The sequence below is a fragment of the Branchiostoma floridae genome, chromosome 17, assembly GCF_000003815.2.
Source record: "Branchiostoma floridae strain S238N-H82 chromosome 17, Bfl_VNyyK, whole genome shotgun sequence".
Taxonomy (NCBI): domain Eukaryota; kingdom Metazoa; phylum Chordata; class Leptocardii; order Amphioxiformes; family Branchiostomatidae; genus Branchiostoma; species Branchiostoma floridae.
Genome location: NC_049995.1, coordinates 10,021,530 through 10,046,809, shown reverse-complemented (window position 1 = coordinate 10,046,809; position 25,280 = coordinate 10,021,530). Strand labels below are relative to the sequence as shown.

The window sequence follows — 25,280 nt, the reverse complement described above, 5'->3', positions numbered from 1 at the left end:
TTTCAGAGGACCGGCCGCTAGGAGCGCTTTTTTCTCATGCTAGCTCGTAATCAATCTAAGTCGACATGGTCGGTTTGGTTTACACTTCTCAATTGGTATCTGTCCGTTGCTGACCCCCAAATCCATTGTAATGGAACCATTATATGCTTTTGTTGACGCAACGTGTTCTGTAACACTTTGGTCTGTAAAGAGAACAAAATGGCCGGCATACTGTTTCACCCATATCAAACACAAACAGACCTGTCAAAATACAGAGCAAACTGGGACTTAGTTCGTCGTACAGACAGTCTATTTTGGAGCTACGGAACAGAACAGTTAGCTTAATAACTTACTATGTAGCTGTCAATGCGCACTAAAATTGTTGCATGCTTTTTGACAATGTAGTAGTATGTAGCAGATTCTTAGCTGTACCACTAACACAAGCATCGTTCCCTATCTGAGGTCACTGCGCTAGCTGGACGCAATCTTGCAAGGTAAATTTAGAAATACGTATCGTTAAATTATTCGTAAATAATCGTAAAGACATAGAAAATGTATTTTCGTATACGCGTAGTTATCTACATGTAGTTGCATCAATGTATGTAGCGATACGGTAATGTTGGACATTTTAGAGTTGTAAATGAAGTGATTTAAAAGTATATGAGTAAAACTGGATGGGGGAGGGGGGCAAGAACACTCCCTCCATTAGTACTTCATAGTATTGATCTATTTTCGACATGCCGTAGTTAGATAAATTCTTCGTACTCTATTCAAATATCACATGGAATCGATTAGAAATGTTTGACAAGCCTTAGGGTTCTAGGGTGATTTTTCAACATCGACGTTCTAACGACCGTGCTTTAATTTCTTTTTCAGGTGAATTTGGTTTGAAAGAACTTCTAATCATAAACACCATCCCGAAGCTTACAGAATGGTAAGAGTTATGTCACGGTACAACTTTCGTAGATTTCACATTCTTAGTATAAACACAACATTACCAAACAAAAAATATCCCCATTTTTTACGGAGGTGATAAACCATTATTTTCTCATCATCATTACAGAATCAGTCTACGCAAGAACGAGAACATAGAGAGTACCGGTACTCACCGATCCCCGGTGGAGGTACTGTGGGGATAGAACTGCAGGAACTAGCAGAGATGGAGGACACTGGGGAGGGCGAACACTTCATCCGGGAGGGCAGACCTCTCTATACCACTAACAGGTTTGTTGAGTGCATAGTACCAGTACCAGTAGACTCGCCATACTCTAGTATGGGTGGCTGTCCAACAGAGTACATTGTCCTATAGTCAGTGGCCCTATCTCTCGACCGGGTGTCGGGTGAGTTACCAATTTTAATTTTGAGTCCTGACTGGTAACCTACCGGACATAAATGCCACTGGGAAGTGTTGCAATCCTTAATGCCGAACGTTAAGCTGTTGCGAACTATTCATTGCAATACTAAAAAGAACTAAGGGTGTTCTTCCGTTACAGTGAACCTTTGAATACTGTACACATGTCTGTCTTCCCTGTCACGAACAGTGTAAGATTAGCTCAATTGTTGAGTTAATTGGTCTAAATTATGGATAAACTTTAAGGGAAACTGTGTTTTTGCTAAGTTCCCTGGCTTGTTCTTCTTTTCAAAAGAAATAAGGTCGATGGAAGTAGCCAACACAATGTGGTGTTCGAATTCATTATTATGTACTGAGTGCCAGTAGAGAGGTAGAGGGGCTGGTTACCATATATGTGAATGTTTTTCAGTAAGAATGATTAGAGTAGTATGTTGTATTTTTTAGGCGATAGCTAGAAGATGCAAAGGTAAAGATTATGTTGCAAGTGGCAGGAAAGAGTAAGAGGAGCTTGTCAGTATATTTATGGGTATGTTTGTGAAAGAAAAAGGTCAGTAGTTTGTAATGTTAGACCATATGTAGGCACTCATTATGCATTTGCTTGCAAATTGCAAATGGTATTCACATTGTCAGTTAGATATTTCTTTCTCTACGTTTTCCAACAGTTGCATGCGGAGTAAACGTGCTGTGACCGCCTTGTGCCTGATGCTGGTACTGGTCATCATCATCGCCCTGGGAGTTGGGGTCAAGATAGACCAACCAGGCACATCCTTACAAAAAGGACACGATTTTGCCTTCAGTGGAAAAGTGAAGATACTCACGACAACGGACATAGATCCTGAAACGGCAGCCCAACTGCGTGATCCTTCATCGACTTTGTTTATGGGCATGGCGAAGCAAATCAAAGAATCGGTTGGTATTTTTCTTTTGAAGTTTGCATTAATGCTAGAGCTACTTGTGTCATGTCTTTATCAGCGATATATTACCGCCGTGTTCAGAGGTTTGTTTTCGGTGTGTCTGTTTCTCTGTCTGTCTGTCTGTCTGTCTGTTTCTGTGATTGTAGGTACATGTATGCAGTATAAGTCAGTGGTCTTTACATGCTATGCACGTTGATGACACTGACAGGAAGTTAGGTCAAAGGTCCCAGAAAAGGTTTTCTTACTTCACTTTTTTTCATTTGCTGTTATATGTATGTCCGTTGCTTCGCTTATTAGAGCCCGTAGGAAAAATGAACTAGACAGAGAGAAATTCTTAATAATACGTTAAATATAGATTTAACAAAAACTCTGAATGTAGACTTCTCTGGGGTCTGACATCCAATATTTGGTTATTCGAGAGATTTTATTAGAAAAAACCTGTTATAGAAACTGAATATACTAAATATTCTTTGCATTGTTCAAATACATACTAGCGGTATTTGAATGTATGTGTTTTCCCTACAGTTGAAAGAAGAGTACACGAAAAGCAACCTGGCGCACGCGTACAGCTTTGCAGAGGTCAAGAAACTACGTCAGGGCATCATATGTAACTTCGTCATCCATTTTAGAGCGACCAGAGAACCAGACATACAAGCCGTTCGCTCGGTGATAGCCCACTCTACGACACTCGGCCGCCTGAACATCGATCCAAAGTTTACAAAAATCACACGCTACGTACACACGTCTTCGTCGAGCACTACTACCGATAGTGTAGGCGTTTCTACGTCCGTATTACGTACTCCTACTACTACTGCTAGAACAACGACTGCTACTACCACTACTACTACTACAGCAACTACTACTACTACAGCCGCTACTTCTGATTCAGCAAGACCGACGACAAAGACAACGATTGCCACTTCAACCATCGGTAAATATCTCGTTTTTTTCTGTCATGATAATACATTTCTAACTTTAAAGCAAGCACAGAAAACTAATTTCAAGCTAGGAAGGTAATATTTGCAAAGAAATTTATGATTTACCTGTACATGGTCTACCTTATAAAGCTAGTGCTCTTTTTATTTTCCCTCAAACCTAAGTGACCAGTCCATCCAGTTCTATCTTACCACTTGCTACATAATGAAATCGAACACCAAAAGGTTTGTGCTACTTTACCAGTAACCATGGTGACAGCAGCCTGGTCTAGGTCATTGACCTTTTGTTTGGAATGTAAGAAAGAAGAAGACGTGGCAAAAGAACGCAGCAAACATTATATTTCTTTTCGGTATGTGTAAATATAATTTCACAGCTACATGTACACCAGCGTGATATCTTACATCATTACATACACCTGTATGCAGAAACCATGAGTAAAAAAAAAGTACTCCACCCGATACTCTATCCGACCGTTGTAAAGTGAATTTACTCAATGCAAATGTGTCTATTCGCAGGAAGCTCTACCGAGGAGAGAACCATGCGTTCTACAGATCGTCTGGCGCAGCGGCGGGATTTGTGCCTCGTGACCGAGAGGTGGCGAGTTCGAATCCCGCTGCGTGTCACCGATCTTGTGCCCTTGGGAAAGGCACTTTACACGGATTTCCTCGCTATACTCAGGTGAAAAATGAGTACCTAGCTTCGGCTAGGGCCGTCCCTCGGATAGGACGTTAAATGGAGGTCCCGTGTATGGGGAGAGTCACACCCCATGCACGTTAAAGAACCCCCACACGTGCGATGGTGCGGTGTGAGATGGAACAAACCCTTCTGTCTGGAGTTGGTGATTCACTTCAAATCACCCGGTTGGAGGCCTGGCGAACCTCCATACCGTATCAGCCAGCGAAAGGGTATATCACCCCGTAAGGGGCGGTGTAACCCCGCCGCGTGTAGACATGTGCGAACATGTGCACATGTGTGTATGGCGGCTTTGAAAAGGTGTTCTTAACACCTGTTTCGCCATACCCTCCAAATGGAGAATCCTAATAAATAAATAAATAAATAAATACATCAGTACTGCACCCTACAACGTCACAAGGCGAAAGTTCACCGACAACTGACCACTCTACCACAGACTCCACACCAGTGGTCAACACTAGTACTACATTACCAAACTGAGACTGACAATAGAATTATCCTAATGTGTGATTTTGAACAGACTGAAACTCAGCGAATGACACTATTTCACTACCATGACACGTTGATCTTCAGCATTTTGTACATTGCTTAATAAGCAAGATAAAGATTCATACTACATCAGTAAATATTAATGTAAAATGATATAAGCTTCGTGTTTTGAATTCATATTTTGTTATGGCCTGCGCAGTCTACATATTTCTAATAAAAGCAATGCTTTTGAAGATGTCATTGTAAGTGACTTTAGTACGGCTTCATTATTGCATTCACTTGAATGTTATGCCATATTTTCTCAAAGGGGTACCAGTTGATAGTAAAAGCTAACAAGAAGCATTTTTCGTGCGCGCAGAATTTATGAACAGGTAGTTTTGCTTGGTCACAAAAATTATTGTTAAAATTCCTTGCGAAGCCTATGTGAAAACTATCAATTTTATTGCAAATTCATATCCGAGGGTTAATTGCCAACAAGGTAAAACAATGCATACAAGAAGAATGAAATATGTAAATCTAATATAAGATGATAACCTTTCTGAGTTTATCTCTACTACGGCTATGTGATGCGTTAGAATCCTCTTTTGCATGCAAAGGGATATAAATTAAGACGGTCCGACGTTTTGGCATACTAAATTTAGTATATGAATGACTCTGGCTTAGACTATCCAGTAGCACAAACCATTGTTTACTGAAACACATTATCTGTAGGGGGTTGTTTATTCTACCTCTTCCGCACAAGCCCCACACGATTCGACACAACAGTGTCGATGTCCGTTCTTTCACGAGAAACAAAGATGGCCGCCCGTTGACATGGCGACGGCCGCGGGCAATGAATGATGGGAGAAAAGTGAGCCGACACGCTTGAGTACACGTGTGAGGGACCCCTTGGGCGAGTATGACGTACATGTATAGTTGTACCTGTGTGTTGTTTGTTACGGGTTTAGATATTGACTGTTGCTGCAAGAGCGAACTGTATACTAAGGGCAGGCGAACCTATAACACCATGACGAGTTAACTGACGGCCAGCGTTTCATTAGGTAAGGAGCACTTGTTTTGCCATCAACTTTTGAAGAGTTGCTTTCTATTTTCGGACGGCTGTGTCGTAGTTGAAGCTGTTAGAGTAAACGGTACCCTCTGTTTAACACCCTTACCAGTGGACCGTTTGGTTTTCTAGGTAAGGCAATATATTCTTACTTTGTACAGCAAGAAAACGAATATTCAAGCAAACTTTCCGAACAACGGAAATACGTGATAAAGTAGTCAAATATTGCAGCTGCAGTGTTTTTGGTGCCATAAAGTAACATAAAGGGTAATGAAATTTGCACCACCTTTACGTATTCGTAAAGTGGATTTGGCTATACAAGCCACGTCTTTACATGGTCTTTAATAAGCATGCAGCAATCTTCAACATTAAGTTTTCCTCTTATGAAGTTTACATCTGTATAGATTATCAGCTTATAATTGATACTAGTACAATTGTCAATGGTTAATGAGGTTAGGTCAAGTATGTAACTTTACATCTCTAACATGTATGGTGTATTCAGTGCCTTTGTAGTATTCGTTTCTGTGGCGTGCTGAAACAATCTGTAACAAGAAGTAGATTACTTCATACCTCTGTGTAATATGGATTTTTGTGTGTGAATTTCTTGTACGTTGCCATAGCATCTAGTTTTAAACTGTAGTAACACACAACAGTTGATGTTCAGCAAGTTTCAAGCTAGGCGGGATGTCAAAATCGAGGTCATTGGCCTACATACATCTGTAAGGCATATCAGATACTGATGGACTATGCCACGCTATTTCAAGATATCGGTCTGTGGTGCTGTGATACTTAAAAGTACCGCTAGGGGGCTCGAAACCTCCAGGTTTCTTTCGGACTTTTAAAGAAAAAGTAGGTCTCATGTCACAAAGCACATTAAGAAGATGTGTAAATGTGTCATTTTCTCAAAGTTTTTATATGTATTATTCTAAATTAGAACTTTATTCTTGTAGGAAGGAGCAGAATTAATTGGAAATAAACGCATTTCAGATTTGAGGAGTTTTTGTCTACAACGATGAGTGGCCAGAACAGCCTGGGACTCCCTGAAAACCGTGACACGGTGAGTAATTTTGTTTTTCTTAAAAACTCAGTTTAAACAAAATCTATTGTTAGAACTTGGGTAATTTGTATCATTATGGTGCCGCCATGTTTGAATGTACAAATTTTTTATTCAAATTTCATTACGTGTACAGAACCGTGTATACTGTGTACTCTTGATAAGTCTTATCATTTGTTAGAGTTGGTAAGGCATTACACGAGCAAAATTGGGTCCTTTTCAAAACAAGTACCAGTATTCTTGCTAATCTTTCGTTTGAAAATGATTCAAACGAAATGAATCTTGATTTACTTCAATATACTGACTGTCCAACTTTCCCGGTCTTTTTTGAAGGATGACAACGACAATACAGCCTTCAGTCACAACCTCGCCCCTCCGACACCCCCGCATCACCTACCTCCTCTCCAACTCAAGGGTACCCTCCCACCACTTCAAACCACTCCCAAGCGCCCCCTACCGAAAGTTGTGATTACTCCACCCCCGGAGCATAGAAAACTCGGAGCTGTGCCAATCTGCAGGGTTGCACCTGTCGGTGTTAGCAACGCGCGGAGGAGTAGGAGGTTGGGGAAGAAATGGATGGTGTCACTAATCGCGGCGGGGGTGCTGACGGTGATCGGCATAGCTCTTGCCCTGGGTCTTGGTATAGGCCTAAAGCGTAAGTATGGTTTGCATATTAAGATTATGTAGTACATGTACACAGAGAGCCTTTAAAATGTAAAAAACGAGACTATTTCATACATTCATTACGTAGCATCTTACTACAAACATAATGTTAGAGTACTGTTATGCATTGTAAGAATGTCTTCACTGTTGTTCATGAAGTAGATTATTGATTTAAGATTTAGATATCAGTAATAGTTTAAATGTACCATGTTTGTGCCAAATGTCATACGTTTCACCTATTGGGATTAATGCGCAATGAAAAAAATGATTTCTTACTCTCTCTCTTTGTATCTTCCTATTTCCATGTCACAATATAGAATGACAACAGGAACCATCAGGAACACGAACTTTCGTGGAAAATGCTACGAAAGGGGATCATTGTGACTGCTGATCGACAGCTCCACCTGGCGAGAGGCTTGTGTATTACAAAGAGAAGCATCTTCGTCAAGTGTTTTGCAGTCGGTAATTATTGTTGTAAAAATGTACACTACGAGTATTTACCAGACCACTGCTGTTGAACTGCTTATTGTATAAAAACGAATATAAGGTCTTCCTCAATCGGCAAATTGTAAATACAATGTAAATAAGTCCTGTAAATACTTTTTGTCTCAATACTGTTGTTGTCCAGCAGAAATAAAGAGTGAACAAGAAGAAGATATCATAGCGGGTCTCTTTATTCAAATTCTCAGATGTCCGCCTTGAATGAATCGTCATATTTACAAGTGCTTATACTTTTTTTGCCTTTTCTTGATACAACTCACAAGCAAAGACATTGGGTTATCATATAAATTTACATTTCATTTAGTTCTCTCCCAATACCAAGAAATAGAAGAATATACACATTATACATTCTGAAAACAGAGAGGAACATTCTAAGACTGCGTCTGTTATACATTTAAGTCTTTAAAAGACCCATAATCACATTTTGCTGCGCTTTAAGTCTTTAAAAGACACACAATGAACTCTTCTTGCAAATATATTTTGGTACTCCAACTTTAAGTCATCTAAAATTTATCAGTGTAGATGTGCAATAGTGTAAGGTCAATATTGTGAAGTACATTGTCATCCTTTTTGTAGTAATAAGGCCATTAAATTTTGTCCTCAAGCACAATGCATCACGTCTGCACATGCGCACTATAAATGGTGAAATGGCTTATTTCGGCCAATGTGCTCTTAATAGGACGCACTAAAACTGGTTATCTATTGTTAGGCTTTGTTTTGATGCTGAGTTCACAAAGGGTGCTCAAATTATGCCTACTTTACATCCCAGGCATGAAGAAGATCTGTTTTCCTAACGTTTGTTTGACGTATGACATCTGCAAGGGAGAGCTTCGCCCGGTATAACTGTCATGGCTGCCCGTACTAGCAACGCAGTCTTCCACCCTTCCCATCATGCTTAGCAAATCTTCCACGCATGCGTACTCGGCGAAGATTCGAACCATGGCGTTCAGGAAGCAGTTTTCGGGCGAGCATGATCTGTCTTGTACGATTAGAGAGGAGGTTAGTATGGGGGTCGTTAGCGGGGGAAAGACGGTCGCCTGTGCCACGAAGAAGTCGCTGTTGTCCGGTAGTCTCGGCTCTTCGGGCGTTACGACGAGGGGACCGAAGCTGTTGAGACTGAAAGTTGACTTGAAGCCGTTTCGTCTCGGTGAGATGTCCCCGGGTACGTCGGGGTTGCCCAGTCGCTGTGCTTCCAAGACAAGCTCCATGCAAGTCTAAAATATGAAAAAAAAAGGAAACGAAAACCTCACTTACACTCTGATTTAGTATACAAAACTAGCTCTAAATGTGTATTTATGAGGAATAGAGATGTCATAAGTCTTTACTTTCTGCATGTCTACAACATTGGATCAGAGCCAAACAAAACATTTAGGTCTCGAAATATTTCAGTTGAGAAGCCTTATAGGGTGTAAGATTTAACGGTGTAATGAAGTATTTCGAGACCTGGATAATTTTGTTTGGCCCTGATCCAATGTTGTAGACATGCAGGAAGTGAAGTGTTCAGCGTCCTTACATATTCAGAGACCTCCCAACTACAGACAAACAACCTGATTACAATACAGGTGATAACAACAGATTACTAAATAAACAGATTACTTCTCACCTGAATGAAGAACATCTTGGGCTGCCCCATGAGGCTGGGACAGCGTGTGTGCTGGAAGTGTGACGTCAGCTCGTTGACGGAGACAGGTTGCAGGTCCGTGCCCACCAGTCTACCCGAGGCGTCCCCATGAGCCATGATCACCACCACTACCGAGCTGTACCGCCCGCTGAACTCGTGGTACTCGTCCGATAGGGAGATCAGCGCCTCGACGATTTGCTGAGGAAGAAGATTACGCTGTACGTTTAGTATGAAGAAAATTTGCATGTTCTCAAGAGAGATTGAGGGGAGAGAGAGATAGAGTCTGTGAGAAAGAGAGAGAGAGAGAGAGAGAGAGAGAGAGAGAGAGAGAGAGAGGGAGACAGAGAGAGAGAGACAGACAGACAGAGACAGACAGTGACAGAGACAGAGACAGAGAGAGAGGTTACTCCTGTATATTGTTATGCCATACACCGGTGAAACACAAAAATCACAGCACATATAGTTACAAATAGTAACTGTCATTTCTTATTGGATTTTTTTGTCCTAAATGTTTATACATATTGTTTTTCTTTACCATAATTAAAAGTTCATATTTCGATCTGTTAATCCAAATATCTACTTTTTGATGTTTGAGTTGCTTTTTCTTACCATAACTAATGTCATTACATTTGCGTTCTTTTTAAGGACCAAAAACTAATGGAGAATAAACCCAGCCAAAATTGTGCGCCACAAGAATGGTTCTAAAATACAACCACTGAAAAAAAAACCACCATGCGCATGTTAACCCTTTGCTGATTGCCCAACAGAGAAAATTTGATGAAAACAACTTTTGACTCACTGTTGACGTCAGGTTCTCCTTAACGACGATTTGATAGCCGAACTGTCGGAACAGGCTGGCAAGGCCCCTTAGGTCCTTCCTCACGCTGTGTCTGCACTTCGCTTTGTTCCGCACGATCTCGTTACAGATAATCAGGCAGATTCCTTTGGGTTGGTGGATGTCATAGACCGGAAACTGTAGCAAAACGAAGCAGAAAATGGCGTCAGTTCATCATGTATATCAATAACCAACAATGTGAATATCAGTTAAAATGAAGTGTTAATTTCTAAGTTCATACTTAGAGGCTAATTACAGTGACATGATATAAACATGGTAAACAACGTGTAGTTATTTGATATCATCGCAACAGAAAACAAAACACTTACTATTGGATCTATACAGGATCAATAATATTCTATCTAGTTATCATCTGAGCTAAACTACAAATATCTGTATTTTTCCAATGGATTTTACGTCATTCCAATGACAACACGTAGCCCATTATTCTACATACTTCTATACATGGAGACTTTAGAACATCTCATTAACTTAGTGTAACGCTTACCGTTTTTAATTTCTCTCGCGTCATTCTGTTGGGTAGAACGGAGATGGCATCCGGGGACTGATCTGTGTAAAATAAGAGTGTACACGATAAGGATAGAGAAAATATGTCTCCGCTCTTAAGGCGTTGCCAAAAAGAACAAAAGTATTCCACAATTTTCCTATGCTTCACTTCACATCATTGATCCCATTTACGAATTGAATGGCGGTCATTGTAACATTCTGATAGACCCTCCCTGCTATATTATGTGCGGCCCATGGACTGTAGAGATTGCGATTGTGCGCCGCTCTAAACACCACGTTGCATTTTAAGATTTAAAATTTAATTGTAATTATAACTTTTGCAAAGTTTCCATTTTTGGTTTTGCCCTCGGTTCATGGGCGCTGCCGTGATAACTTGTGACGTCATGGGTCGGCAATTTTGAATAATTCTAACTCATTACCAATCAAAACATTACGTGACACCAGGCACACCAGGCGTTATGGAAATACTGTAAATGCATTTAAGTTCGTGGAAATTTAATTTCGCGGTAGCAGGAAAATGGACTTTTCGCGGTGGTTTTAAGTTCGCGGTAGCATCATGGATTGTAGTCTCTAATTGCCATGGGAAAATGTTAGCGGTAAATGGGCCACCGCAAAAACCGCGAACATTAAACCACCGCGAAAGTTCCTGCATTTCACCCAAAAAATCGCACGAACCTCTCCAGAGAGATTTGAGGGAGGTGTCCATGATGCCCTTGACGTAGTCGTAGTCCTGCGTGACCTTGTCGTGCTCGGTGTCCAGAGAGATCAGCTCCTCACGCACCGCCCGGAAATCCTGCTTTATCCGCTCACGCCTCTCCTCTAGTTGCCTAAAACAGAAAGTATGATATAGTATTTGTTAAGTAATCTCCAAGCAGATCCTAAGGCACCAAAATGGAGCATTATAAGCTGCCAGAGGAGCGAAGCCGGCCTAGAGTGTGTCTGGCTAACGGAGTGGCTGATGACTCCATTTGGCGAGCTGTACTCCTTGGCCAGTTTTGAATCTATTTTATGCCACTGGTAAATCTCTCTGGAAATTATTTGTTAAAATTGACAGAAAATTGTGAAGAACGTTTCATAGATAAGTTCTTTTGTATTGGCACATTTTTTACACTTACTATTAATAGACAATGATTATTTACAAGGCATTATCACTGGATCATAGAACCTTTTTTTTTATATACATAACCACAATTGAAATAAACAGAGACGTGTGGCAACACAGACTATCGAACACTTACGACCCGTTGCTGATGTCATGTGACTCTAACGTCCCATACAGGAACAAGGCCGACCGAGTCAGTTGGAAATATATATGAGACAAGTCCCAATCTATTTAAGTGAAGGTTTACATTAGAAACCTTTATGTTGAGATACAATAAAAGTACATTTCCTACACAGAGATTACGTTATACTGTGTGGCAGAATGCTCGATTGTTTACACTTGTCTTAATAGCTTTTAAAAATAGTTTAAAGACATACCGTAACTTCTTCTTGGCATGTCTCTGTCTTTCCTTCATCTGCATAAGTTCTACTCTTCTCTGGTCGAAGCCTCCTCGAAGGAACTCCTGTTCCGAGTCGTCAAATTCTTTCTTTCTTGATGACAACTCTTCAAACTCCTCAGTTTTTGTCAGCAAAATCTCTTGTGTTTTGGCGAGCTGTTCTTTCGACTGATTCAACATGTCTCTTATTTTAACAGCCCCTACTCTTGTTGAGCGAAGTCGCTCCGTCATGCTCTTGATTTTTCTTTGAAGTTTTCTTTCTTCTTGTAGCAGCTTGTTGACTTCATGTTGTGCCTGCTCTAACTTGTCAGACGTACCCGAGTACTGACTGCTAAACTGAGAATCTTTAGCATCTTGTTCGAACTCCCGCACGTCTCGCGAGATCTCGTCAAAGTCTCGTTGAGCCATCTGCACGTTGTTCTCGAGGTGGGTGATCTCTTCTTTCTTGGACTGCAGCATCTGAGGGGTGTCCAAGGAGGCACGGCGAGTCCACAAGTTGTCCAGATTGTTTTCGAACTGAGAGTGGATCCGCCATTTTGTGGTGAGATCTGTGATTATGCAGAGGAATCCTATCGCTTTGGGTACCACTACTAGAACTGGGAATCGCTTCTCGTTCGGTATGGCTTCGAAGGCTTGTCCGTCGGTGATTTGTTTGTAGTCGTCCGATAATAGCTTCTCACATTGCTGTTTTCCTTTCATGAGATCTCTTCTGACTGACGAAAGCTCAGCGTTAAACTCTGCACTGATCGCAAAGTACGTGAGAAGAGGAGTGATCAAATATCGTTTGATGTCTGAGAAAAGAATCTTCACGTAGTCGATCCTGTTCAGGAGCATGCGCAGGTTGCGGACGACGTCATTCTCGTCCTCGTTATCGCGGTGGATGCTGATTCGCTTAGTTTCCCACGTGATCCACTCGCGCAAGGCCTTGATGGTGTCGCAGGTCTCGTGACTCTTCTTGGGGAGGCCATATTGTCGTCTGCGCTGGGCGGCTATCCCCAGCATTCTACTCACCTCTTCTCGGAAAAACTGATTCAGAAGTGAAAGAACATTTAGCAAGGTCAATAGATCTTAATGATCTATCTATTACTTGAATGTAAAACAAAACATAATCTCCCATTATCATTAATCGTACACATTGTGATGCAAGAACTGGATTTTAATTTATATGTAATATAATCAGCACATGGTTATCGTATGTCATATCATTAATGAAACGCTACTTTATCTTTATTCGCAGTGTAACCTACATATCCGTTGGTGATATTTGAAAGTATTTGGGTAACCTGTATCTGTTATCATATCGGACTGCAATATTTTCAAAAATATTGCAGTTTGAACTTTTAAAGCACAATCCATTGACTTGAAATATCATGAAAATACACAGATATAGGTTACCCTGCGGATAAAGGTGAACAACAGTTAACACTTAGATGATATCAACCCTGGCCTTGTTTATTCATTAGATCTAAGCCCTGGCTCTAAAATGCATCTTATAAAAGATACAAACTCAATGTTAGAATCAAACTTTGTGTTCTATGGTACTTGAGATCCTCCATCTATTCTCCATCTATTAATTTTTATATGGCACGAATAGCTGTTGTATTTGTCCATACCTTGTCGTACTTGGCCTTCTCCGTCATGAGAGCCTGCCTGTAGAAATGTTCCTGCATCTGCATCAGGACCCCTCTCTCCTCGTCTGATGCGTCTTCCATAGCCTCCTTCTTTGTCTAAGGATATGGGGGAGGGGGGCAGATAAGAAAGTTTCGGAAGAAAGGTGAAGGGGTATACATAATTTCTTTGATTGTCGGCTCATCACAAAAAAGATGAAAAATAAAATGATATGTAAAGCTATAAAACACTATAATACGCTGTACTATATGTCTACATATATCATACACTATACTGTACATATGCATGGTAATCATACGTTATAATCAAGTACAAGTAAAGCTTTTTTCATGAAAAAACGCAACATTTACGGATTCTTGAATGCGTGCTTAATTGGATTTCATACGTTTTCAGAAAAATCTCTTATTATAAAAAGATTCTTCCTGATCCAACTTGCGGTACAACGTAGTCGTAGACGTACGTTCGAAATATTAACCCTAAAAATACTGAAAGGCTCAAGTTGACCAAAGCTTCACCTCTTGGTAGTAAGGTTATATATGGTTAAGCATGATATATAATCACCATGTTTGCTGAATATATCATAAAGTGCTAATGGAAATACAAGCAATCTTTGAATATTTGCCTACGCTATCTACCTATAAAAATGTTCTATACAGCTATTAAAGTAGAATAGCATGTCAATGAATATCACTTATGTCTATTTAAAATCTATGAAGGGTTGATGATAAAATAAATACGATACTATTTACTTACATAGTTAGCTACAGAGTGACTCCTTGGTGACAAGTCACCGTTGAATGATTCCATTAAAGACGACATCTTGGTGAAGACTCTGAAAGAAATGATAAAAGAAAAGTTGAACTGAATGTTGTCCCGGGATAGTTAAGCAAGCTTTAGACAATAAGCTTGGTACTAGTAGGGTAATCATACTATTGGGAGCTCCTCTTAGCGTCTACGGTGCTGAGAGTGTTGTCTGTCAGCATAGTTTATCATTAGCGTACGTCGGGTGTTTTCAGGGTTGGTTTGAATTACTTCGCTCCCGCTACGGTAAGGCGACTGGACGCTTACACAATAGACTAATCTTTAGACCGATAAAACAACCCAAAGCCGTTAAAGAATGGTTACCATGATCAAGAAGAAAATTAAACAATCGAACTGTTTTACTGTTTTCTACCCAAAATAGCACTTAGCACTAAAGACAAAAGATTTGTCCCCAAACCTATATCACCAATGCCATGCTTGAAGGTACAATTTATGTGAAATCTTTATCAATCTCAGAAAAACGTTCTTCTTTTAAACGTTTGTACAGATCACAACCAATCACAAGCAGGGGAAGAAAACAACGCGTTTCACACCCTTAATTATCATAGTTTGTTACAAATTTTCAATCAGTTAAAACATACCAGAAACACATTGATGACATAATAAGGAAATATACGAGGGTGGCCTACACTTTTACACCCACTTGTAGCTGTGTTTATCAGATGAACACGACGCGGCCTTGTAAAAAAAACGCCACAGTTTGTTCAGCTCAGTTTGCGAATCCTTTTAACACTATCGATTTAGAGACGGACTCCTTTGTGATGGTTGACCTACGAGACTTAGTGCAAACATGGCGGCGGCTACCGGGCTACCACTCTCCATTCAAAGTGCACAGGGGTCGTTTAAGTTACGTGGGAATGTTGATTGCCGCTCTACTTAACTGTGCAAACGTGTTACATCTCTAAAGTTTAACCCTTTAGGAGTTTTAGTATAGAGAGATTACTTGGAATTAGGAAAAGGTCAGTAAATCAGTGAAAAAAATGTTTGATCTTTGATACTTTAAAGATTATCGAAAAGCTTTTGATTGAATCAAAGTTGTTAGTCGTGGAATAAGACATTAATATTCTAAAGAAAAAAAGGGACATCGGCTCGCTAGTACGTTTATCATAATATATAGGGTATAGAGGATACAGAGTCTTACTTCAAATGTGTCACTGAATTAGAAAGGTTTTTGTCTCTTTAAATTTATTAAGTCTTAGAAATCTCTTAGAATTTATGATAGCATATTCTCGTTTGATTGTGCGGTTTTCATAGACAAATAAATATTGAAATGAATATGCCAGTTATTGTAAAAGGACATTGGTTGATCTTGTGCACTAAACGAAGAGAGATTGCCCGACCCCCCCCCCCCCCCCCCATGTCCCAGTCAAAACATACGGGACATACGATAGTACACAACACAGTGGGGGTGCAACCCAATACCGTGCCACCATACATTACCACGATTTCTGGAGGTTTCGTTTGTGATGTTCAAGAAAACTTTCTTTGATTCGCTACAATACTACTTTATATAAACATATTGATAAATCAAAAGCGCTATTCTAGAACCGATGGTATTCAGGCATTTGTCACCTTTAGAATAATGAACTAAATTCGTTGAAGGTCGCCAGTCATCAATAACTTGTGTGGTTATATTTCACCGCCTTTTTGTGAGAGGTCAGTTATTATTGGTTGCTCTTTTTACATCAACTGGGGCATGCATAATAAGCAACATGAATCTAACTTGTGAAAGCAATTATGATAAACAACATGAATTGAACTTGTGCAAAAGAAATTAGGTGCTATTGGTGTTAATTTTGTAAAAAAAATCATCCAGAATTCCAGTATTCTTATCTTGTAATGAAACTCTTATATGATACCTGTCCCCCATCTTGTATTACCTACATTACTGACCATGTTGACATGCACTAAAAACTGTGTTAGAATAACTGTAGAGCAGCAACAAAATATCCAAGGTATGTTCCGACAACAAAGTACATGTTTTCAATTTCACTCTAGCGTGTAAAAGGTTTCTAGCATTGCCTTTTAGACTCTCACAGCCCAGAACATTGCTTCAAACAAAAGTCAAACACCATTTTAAGCTCAAATCTTATTCCGTATCAATTCTTATATTCAAATAGATATCTAATCGTCACCAATGTCATTCTGCACTATTTTCAAACTGTTCAATGGTACAACTGATCCTCGGACAAGACCTTGCAAATAAAAATCAGTACATTGTACTTGTATTATTGCGTAACGCTATAAACATTACTGACGAATATATTAAACATTTTATACGAGTGGTTAAGGAAATTAGAACGTTAGTAACATAATGTTATATGTTATAAGTGCGGGGTATTTTCACAGAGAAAATGAGGCAGTTCTGTTTACTTTTAATGACCAGTGTTTTGGTTTTTTTCTATATAAAGAGCCACATGCATTATGAGACATTAACGGTTTGACTTGTAATGCTTTTACAAAAGAATCATAGCTTACCCTTACCTTAGATCCTTGGTTTCCAAAGTGAGTCTTGTGCTACCCTAAGGCAAATGTGAGCTTGTCAACTTCTGTACGCAAGTCCAGTCAAGACCGATAGATTTGCTTCAAAGACTTGTAACTTTGGTCTCAACAACTTTGGTACCCTTTCGACACTTCTTCGAAAATTTTGAAAGTCCACTCCTCGACTACAACTACGTCAGACATTACTACATAACTTTGGATAGCCAAATGTCAATCAAATTTCAACTAAGAGATTGACAGAGGCAAGGTTTTCGATAGGTTCTCCCTCCATCCGTCCATCTTTGTTCGAGAAACTGCGACACTCTTACCAAGTGTTACTATGCGCCAATGACCCATGAGCCACTGCGATGGAACCGACCACCTTTCACTCAGACGGTTCCACTGCAAAAAGAGGTAATTGCAATTTCTTTGTAATATTTATTTTTACTGACTGTAACTTTTATTTCTCTTACCTATAGTACCTCATCTCTTTGGAATGACTTTAACAATAATATAACGATTCTATATCGCTTACATGAAATTTAAAAGACGTTAGTGCAAAGAGAATTGACATAACCCCCTTTCTTCTGATGAACTTTGTCTAGTCTTTTCAAGACATATTGTAGCCTGCGTTTCTTAGTGTTTGTACAGTAGCACTGTTGTGAATACCTTCTTTTGTTACCTTCTCGCCTTACACATACACAACCGAACACAAAGGCATTTTAAACCCTTGATGCAACTAAGCCGGTGGGGCATTAAATAGAATTGTATGGAAGCGTAAATGAATAGAGATTGTTGACAAAAGCACTTGGTGGGGCCACCGTTGTTAGGAGTGGATACATTACCGACACGCATCTCGAACGTTTCATAAACATTCCGCTAGGTGGCGCCATTAAAAATGTCTGCATTTCGTCCTGTTGAAGATTCATCACAAAGTTACAAAACTTGAGTTTGGTCATTTATGGACGAAAATTATCAGGCGAAAACATTTTTTCTCACAACACATGTATTTCTATTTCAAGTCTACAGGTAACAAATAACATTCAAAAGTACATGTGATCTGTCTATCAGTCGTATACTGTAAAACAACATTGCATGGATCAATGACAACTTTTTTTCAAAGCCATTTTGACTTGGTTCTATGGATGGCATCATCTAGGCACTCAAAAGAGAATATTTATAAATTTGCAAATATTGACATTTTCTGATCAAGCATGGCGACGATACACATCGTAAAGTATACAATACAAAATACACCCTTCCTAGACGCATCACATCTGTTATACTGGGTACGACAAGTGCACGAATTAAACTGATACTTGGTAAGAACATTAGAGTATGCTCGACTAGATAAAACGAATAGACACCGTTACTTCTATTACTTCATTTTCTTCCAACAGTTGGCTTCAAAGAGGCTTAAGGGCCTGATCACATTTGTCGTATGACGGTCGTACGATCGCAAACTAGGCAATGGCATTTTTGGGATAGTCTTGCAAATGTTTTGCAAAATGCAGGTGTATTCTTGTCTAAAAAGAGTCTTATAATATCCCACTTGGCAATTGGTTCGTTTACAGCTTATCTGAAAACCCCACGACATTAAAATCGTACCGCATCAACATCGCACGACATCAAAATCCTACGACATCAAAATCGCATGATGACCTAGCAAAAATGTTATCGCGATGGTTATCTCAACATTGAATCTTAAACCCCAGGGAAGAAATACAACTTCTTTGTGGCAAACAGAAGTATTGGACACCGTTATCATTAGAATCTTCAAGGAGGTCATAAAGTCTTAAACCCCAGGGAAGAAATACAACTTCTTTGATGGCAAACACAAGTATGAGAGACCGTTATCTGTGGCCGAATCATGAGCGTTATGTTCATCTTCTGCGTCTGCGCAGTTGCCATCGCAAACAGGTGTGGCTTTGACGCTACTGCGCATGTGCAGCTCGTTGCGCACTCGGTGGAGTATTGTCGCGAAATCTTCCGTTGCCGCAAAATGTGTGAGATATTTGACGAATGTTTGGGCAGCTAAGGTGCCTTGTACGGAATCCTCACATAAAAGGTAACCATAGGACGGGCAGCACGCAACGAAGACGTCACTATTGGACGTTCCGTCTTGGTCGGTTCCGTCATCTTTGTTATCGTCGTCATCGTTCGGCAAATCGGGTTCGTAGAATCTGCTGTAGAAGTCGTCGTCGTTGGTGGTCTTGACGTCACTTCCGGAAGGGGTGTCCATCAACAGGAACAGAGTCGGCTCTCCCTTCATGTTGTCACTAAATGCCTCCTGGAAAAAACACAATGAGTAAAAGTTTATCACAAAGTGTGTCCCGTTTGACTTTAAAGCTCAAATAGTAGCGTCCGACGCCATATTGGTGGGGTGGAAGGATCCAAGATGGCGACCATTCAAACAGCACGCGCGTACGCACAAAAGGTGGTCTGGTACTCTCTACAAAGTATGAATTGAACCGACAACTAGAGTCCATATCGACGGTTTAGCATTTCTGGCAACCAATCACCGTTGTTGACGGTAAATGACGTCATAGTTATGTGACTGTGGACAACCTATCGTATCCTCCATAGCAGACTCGCTGCGCCTTTTTTCGTCATTTTTTGCATATGGCTCATGATAACACTTTTGCTGGTCGTTTCTTTTTTTTTGTGCAATAGGTCGTTGGCAGAATGAAAAGAAATAACCAGAAAAGTGTGTTATGTGCCAAAAAAAGACGAAAGGCCAATAGAGCCTGCTGTAGAGGCTGAATCTATCAGTCCTTCCATACCTCGAATTGCGCCATGAAGTCCCGATGTGAGACGCCCTGTTTGTCGGAGCCGTGCAGACGGCGGTCGTGTCCCGGGCTCAGTACCACCACCACCAGCGCGCTGCATCCTGGGATGTTGTTCTCCTCAGCCAATCGGGCGGCCTGATTCTCCATCTCCTGGAAAGAGAACAAAATGGCGCCAGCTTACGCGCTTTTAGATTATTCTTGACCTGTCATCGGTTCTTGGATACTTTATTAGCTGACATACAACATATTTGTTATTTTTGGTATGAAAATGGTAACGATACCATGATTCAGAACTCTCTCTCTCTCTTTCACTCTCACTCTCTCTCTCTCTCTCTCTTTCTCACTCTTTCTCTCCCTCCACATAAAGACAAAGACGCGCACAAACACACAAACGCACACAGACACGCACAGACAGGACATTCACGCACACAGACACATGAACACACGACACACACAGACACACAGGCAAACACACACACTCACATACTACATTTCTATTTATCTATCTATCTCTATATGTTTGTATACGTCGATAACCACGTACCCCGTACATTAACATTCGGTATCAATAAGGGACGACAAAACTAGTTTAATACTATTAGGGATATACAAAAAAATAATGTCCTACCGTAGCAGTGATGTTCTGTTCTATCGTCACGGCGAACCCCAGCTGCTCAAACACGTCAGTCAGATGTGTGACGTCACGATAGTCGTCATACATGGTGCAGTGGGAGTCGTTATTGATGATGATGACTCTGCCACGAGGGTGTGACGTCATGTCGTAGAATGCCTCACCTCTCTTTAAAAAATAAAAGCAATCTTTACATGTTATCATTTTTTATATAGTATGGACAAGATTAATGTTTTCAAAAGATTAGACCCCCAATTGAATCAAGTGTATCATTATCTTTAAAAGCAATGTCTTGTCTACTTTTAAGTAGAAATATTCAGTGAAAATATTTCATTTGCCGCGGCCGTTTATTCTTAGGAAAGGATCTTTGTATTCAAGCATTGAAGGTACGATCTACGTTGCACGTGTTTGTAAAGTTTATGACCGAGGGTTTATTGCTAGTAAAGCAACACATATATTGTGAATAAAACAATTATATTTAGAACTACATTCCATGTTTTGTTACATTCTTAAGTGTACATGGTGCTAGTTTTGTTATTTAAACTACTTATTAATATGACATTTTTCAGGACGTACCTTTTTCAGCTCACTGACATGGACTTCATTTGGTCGAACCCTCACGCCCCTCTCAAAGTCCACCCCTCCGTCGACTTGCCATTGGATTCGCCTAACTTGTTCCACGCTCCTCATAGCGTACAGGTAATCCGTGTGAAGCGAGTGTAACTTCAGCTCCACATTCGTAGCAGACGCATTCAGATCTTGTAGCCTCTTTCTGGCACCGTCTCGCTCTCGCTCCAAAGTCTCGCGCAGCTTCGCGAGACCTGCGATCCTCCTCCTATCGTCTGCAATTTCCAAGGTGATACTTACTAGGTTGTGCTCGGATTTTTCGTACCAGTCTTTTACTCTGTACTTTTCTTCAAGCTTCTTTCTTTTGTCGTTAATCTTGATCTGATTTTTGTCAAAATCTGTGACAACTTTTCTTTGTTCTGTCTTTATCTTGTCCCGCTTGTAGTCTCGCTTGTTTGGGATGTTTCGGAGTTCATCTTTCATCTCGACCGCCATTTTCTGCAGCTTCGTCCTTTCCCATAGAAACCCGTCTAGCTCCAGTTCCAGCACTTCGATTTCTTCGTGAATCCCTGAAACCAGATTTGTAGAATATAACTAAGTTCAACATTCCATATTCTAACATATTTATGCTTACCTGGACGAAAGGAAAACATTGTTTTTTCTCTGTTTCTTCTTCTTCTTGCATTAAAACAAGTTCAATGACATGGACTAGACGGCTGTTATCAAGGTAAGTGGTAAAGCAGGGAACACTCGTTGCTGTCTGCTACTTACCTTATGTAGCAAGAGGCAGGACGGAGGGCTGGTCATCATATATATGTACAAATACGTTGTAGTGAAAATGAAGACGGTTTGTTATGAGCTGGACCATATGAAGGTAAAAATTATCTATTTTCTTACAATTCCTACTTATCTTGTACTAGTGTTCTGTACAAAACTTGAAATATCATCGTACCTTTCTGTTGAGAAATGACAGCTTTAACTCTCTCCAGCCCCGCGATGTTGTGACGTAGTCTCGTCTCGCGATCCGCCATTTCTCGCGTGACTGTGACTATCCTCTCGCTGATGTCATCGATCACGTGACGCCTCTGCATCTCCTGTCGTCTGACCAACCAGCGGCGCTGCTCAACGTCCTCCAGCTTGTTTCTGTATCTGATGGGGTGTATAACGATAGTTACACATACACGGGTCTTATTAACAAGAGACCTTGCAGACACGTGACGTCAGCAATTGGTCAAACGTGTCAGTATGTTTATAACGCCCACCGTCTCTGTTCAGTGATGGCTGGAGTGCCATGATGTATGTAGCCCCCTTAATGCACCTTATAAAGTAGTCCTATTCAGTGTCGAGTATTCTGACTTTGTCCAATCAAACGTTTGGCCAATTGTTGACGTCAGTTATCCGCAAGATCACGTGCTGTAAGAAAGTTAAGCATTGTACTATGATTACTACCAAGTACCAACACAGGTGAGTTTTCATCATGATGAGTTTTATACATGCAGATGTGATTTTTACATACAAGAATATCACAATATTAAACATGTAAATATGACAAGCATAAGTTCCTTACCTGACATGAACCCTCCATTCGTGGAAAAGGTCGATGAGATGACGTAACTCAAGGTACAAGAAGGGAACGAGGCTGACGACAGGGTCCTTATCCTGCACATTCGGCCGCAGCACATTCGCTTCGACGAAATGCTGATCCAGCAGAGTTTTCACATCCTTCGTTTCGACCATGATTCTGGTCAGTTCTCCTTGAAGATTGTGGTCCGTGTGACGTTCTATGCAGAAATATCTTTCCAGATACTTGTAGAGGTGCTCGAGTGAGGTGCGGTAGAACCTCCTCAGCCATTTAATCTCGTTACGAAATCGCAAGATGGCTTCCAGTCCGTCCCCTTGTTTCAAGATGCCCTTTCCGTACTCGTACCACTCATGGAGCTGTTTGATTGACGTAACGGTTTCCAGGCGGACCTGCTCTCGTGCCCGGCGTTCTCTGATCCGACCCAGGGCATCTGGAAACAGAAAGAATTCAAATAACCATGATGGATCCAACTGCGCTTGCGCAACGAACTGCATGGTGGGTAATATGTCAAAGGTCAAGGTCCATGAAACATAAACAACATTCGGACCATGAACTAAACACGGTCTAGACAAAAATCGTTTACAGCTTAGGGGCCTTCACCTTTGACATATTACCCACCATGCGTTTCGCTGCTCATACGCAGTCGGATCCATCAACTATTAAAGGAAACGTTCCTCAAATTAACATGGGATATATTGTCATATCCTACATGTTGAAAGTAATATCAAACCTGATAATGCCATGAGTAGTCCTTCGTTGGCTTGTTTTTCGCGCTGGACCAGCATGCACCGCGCGGCGTGCTCCTGAGCCTGCATCAGGTCGTCCCTCAGATCACGTGACGCCTTCGCCATATTCTCATCAGAAGTCTGCAATGTAAATCAATGTTCACAGTTATCATTCTACTATTTACTTGGATACGAATAGAGATCTGGCAGAAGGGGGCAGAAAATGAAAAGAATAACAAAGGAGGAGTGACACTTTTTGATTATATTATCTAAAATATCGCTTTAACCAGTTGAAAGTTTAATGTTATGTGAATTATAATCCAGACTCTAGGATAATATGCGTTCGGAAATTTTCGTACGTAAAGTGCTATTTCTTTTAGTCGCCCTTTTGTTTACATTTACTTTTCTTTGACAGAGCACTGAAAGAGACAGGCGCTATATAACGTGAATGTAAATATACTTACAATTTTCTCCATCTTGTTGTCAGTGCGACTGTTCTTCTCGGACTTCGCGGTTTTCTTCATCGTACAGTTTTACCCCCTACAGCGCCACAAGCCTTCTCTGCAACAAAGTACATGTATGTCAAATATTACTGCAGATTAAAAAATCAATGATATGAAAGAAAATAGGGTTTAAAAGTACAATCCCCCCGAAACCTGCAAATACTGCTACGGTTTACAAAACCGTAATGTTTAATCGGGACTTCAATAGCTACTGACATGCAAAAATTCAAATAGACCCTTCTCAACCATCTGGACGTATAGTGGTGAACACACAAAGACGAAAACAGTACCCCTGTCGGAGGCCACTGACCGAAGGTAATAATTTGTACATTACAGCCCTTTTAGTACCGTATAAGGAAGTAAGTTACACGTTACGTTCAATTTCGTACCAAACTACGACGACCAAAACCTCGACTAAAGGTTAGCGTGGCGATTTTCGCCCTACGAGTTTTGTGTATCGTTCAGATTGTCTTATTTTCTGTTTATACCAAACATTGATCATATCCGAACCCTGAGGGCCTTTGTGTGGTAATGGCGGCTACCGATCCAAAATGTTTACATCAAAACCCCCGGGGACGATAGTGTTCCACTAGGGGCGACGTAGCTAATTTCCGTCTAGTAAACCGTCGCCATATCGCTGACCGGTCGATACCATATCGGAGCGTTTAAGGGGGGGGGGGTGGTGGTCAGTCAAGAAGCAAAACGCATTTAAAGCAATATTTACTAAATGCATGACAGTATAGAGAAGAAATAAAAGCATATTGAATCTCGAGTCGGAATAACTCAAACCCTGACCCCAACTCACGCCAAGAAACAATTTTGAATGAACACATTGTAGATATATATAGCGTGCTAATAATACACTTAAAGTGACAACGTGCTAATAATCGTAAAACAGTGACGATAATCAAAATGCAACTACCGTTTCCGAGACAGAAAATAGCGGTGCAAGCACTTGGTCAATGATCGAACGAACGTAACTACGGTTCTGATGATAGTTCAATATGGCCGAGTGTTAAAACAATGTTGCCATGGGAACGTAAACAAAATACTACCCTACCCTATACAACAACCCAAAAGCTACGTGATTTTTGAAATAACACGTCCAACATGTCTTCTTCTTGACCGTAAGCTAAAGACAACGGCAAAATTCTCACCGTTTCATTGTGGGAGAACAAAAAGCCTATAGGTCTTTACTTAAGAATAGTTATTAAAATTGGGCAAAAATAGCGGCGGCCATTTTCTAGGCTATACACTTGGACACACGTATACGAATAAGTACAGTGAAACACCCTGTGACTTTGCCATAGTTACACTCCTGTTGGGCCATGTTACAGTTAAGGATCACACACGACATAATGCAAAACAAAAGTGGAAAACCTACCTTTGGTAAAAAAGCCACAAACAACAAAGCACAAAACACACGCCCGTACACATCGACGT

At 40.6% G+C, this 25,280-nt stretch overlaps 4 protein-coding genes across 4 annotated transcripts; 2 read left to right on the top strand and 2 right to left on the bottom strand.

Annotated features, from left to right (window-relative positions):
* The first annotated feature begins 202 nt into the window (after positions 1-202).
* Positions 203-4,585, top strand: LOC118404066 (transcription elongation regulator 1-like). Its single transcript, XM_035803020.1, has 7 exons — positions 203-473; positions 856-913; positions 1,043-1,203; positions 1,993-2,239; positions 2,770-3,175; positions 3,696-3,726; positions 4,242-4,585. Exons 2-7 carry the CDS (start codon positions 911-913, stop codon positions 4,351-4,353), a joined length of 960 nt encoding a protein of 319 aa, XP_035658913.1. The 5' UTR covers positions 203-473; positions 856-910; the 3' UTR covers positions 4,354-4,585.
* Positions 4,586-4,932: 347 nt separating this feature from the next.
* LOC118404067 lies at positions 4,933-7,703 on the top strand. The gene is made up of 4 exons (XM_035803021.1): positions 4,933-5,402; positions 6,395-6,464; positions 6,795-7,116; positions 7,442-7,703. Exons 2-4 carry the CDS (start codon positions 6,420-6,422, stop codon positions 7,444-7,446), a joined length of 372 nt encoding a protein of 123 aa, XP_035658914.1. The 5' UTR covers positions 4,933-5,402; positions 6,395-6,419; the 3' UTR covers positions 7,447-7,703.
* Positions 7,704-7,782: 79 nt separating this feature from the next.
* Positions 7,783-17,455, bottom strand: LOC118404675. Its single transcript, XM_035803920.1, has 9 exons — positions 17,044-17,455; positions 14,491-14,569; positions 13,722-13,835; positions 12,089-13,134; positions 11,285-11,436; positions 10,590-10,651; positions 10,046-10,219; positions 9,229-9,444; positions 7,783-8,839 (listed from the first exon to the last, which is right to left on the bottom strand). Exons 2-9 carry the CDS (start codon positions 14,554-14,556, stop codon positions 8,384-8,386), a joined length of 2,286 nt encoding a protein of 761 aa, XP_035659813.1. The 5' UTR covers positions 14,557-14,569; positions 17,044-17,455; the 3' UTR covers positions 7,783-8,383.
* A 581-nt stretch (positions 17,456-18,036) lies between these two features.
* LOC118404676 lies at positions 18,037-23,899 on the bottom strand. Its single transcript, XM_035803921.1, has 8 exons — positions 23,799-23,899; positions 23,340-23,475; positions 22,595-23,039; positions 21,980-22,176; positions 21,037-21,596; positions 20,458-20,628; positions 19,824-19,979; positions 18,037-19,330 (listed from the first exon to the last, which is right to left on the bottom strand). Exons 1-8 carry the CDS (start codon positions 23,856-23,858, stop codon positions 18,836-18,838), a joined length of 2,220 nt encoding a protein of 739 aa, XP_035659814.1. The 5' UTR covers positions 23,859-23,899; the 3' UTR covers positions 18,037-18,835.
* Between the last annotated feature and the right edge of the window lie 1,381 nt (positions 23,900-25,280).

Bases quoted from the DNA above. Each gene is read 5' to 3' on its own strand.
- LOC118404676 (XM_035803921.1), bottom strand. From the start codon at position 23,858: ATGAAGAAAACCGCGAAGTCCGAGAAGAACAGTCGCACTGACAACAAG. The intron at 23,476-23,798 runs GTAAGTATATTT...TTTACATTGCAG, and splicing joins ACAACAAGATGGAGAAAATT to ACTTCTGATGAGAATATGGC. The intron at 21,597-21,979 runs GTACGATGATAT...ATCTGGTTTCAG, and splicing joins TGTCATTTCTCAACAGAAAG to GGATTCACGAAGAAATCGAA.
- LOC118404675 (XM_035803920.1), bottom strand. From the start codon at position 14,556: ATGTCGTCTTTAATGGAATCATTCAACGGTGACTTGTCACCAAGGAGT. The intron at 11,437-12,088 runs GTATGTCTTTAA...TTTCTGTTTTAG, and splicing joins CATGCCAAGAAGAAGTTACG to GCAACTAGAGGAGAGGCGTG. The intron at 8,840-9,228 runs GTGAGAAGTAAT...TTCATATTTTAG, and splicing joins CCAAGATGTTCTTCATTCAG to ACTTGCATGGAGCTTGTCTT.
- LOC118404066 (XM_035803020.1), top strand. The intron at 2,240-2,769 runs GTTGGTATTTTT...TTTTCCCTACAG, and splicing joins CGAAGCAAATCAAAGAATCG to TTGAAAGAAGAGTACACGAA. The intron at 3,176-3,695 runs GTAAATATCTCG...GTCTATTCGCAG, and splicing joins GATTGCCACTTCAACCATCG to GAAGCTCTACCGAGGAGAGA.
- LOC118404067 (XM_035803021.1), top strand. From the start codon at position 6,420: ATGAGTGGCCAGAACAGCCTGGGACTCCCTGAAAACCGTGACACG. The intron at 6,465-6,794 runs GTGAGTAATTTT...TCTTTTTTGAAG, and splicing joins TCCCTGAAAACCGTGACACG to GATGACAACGACAATACAGC.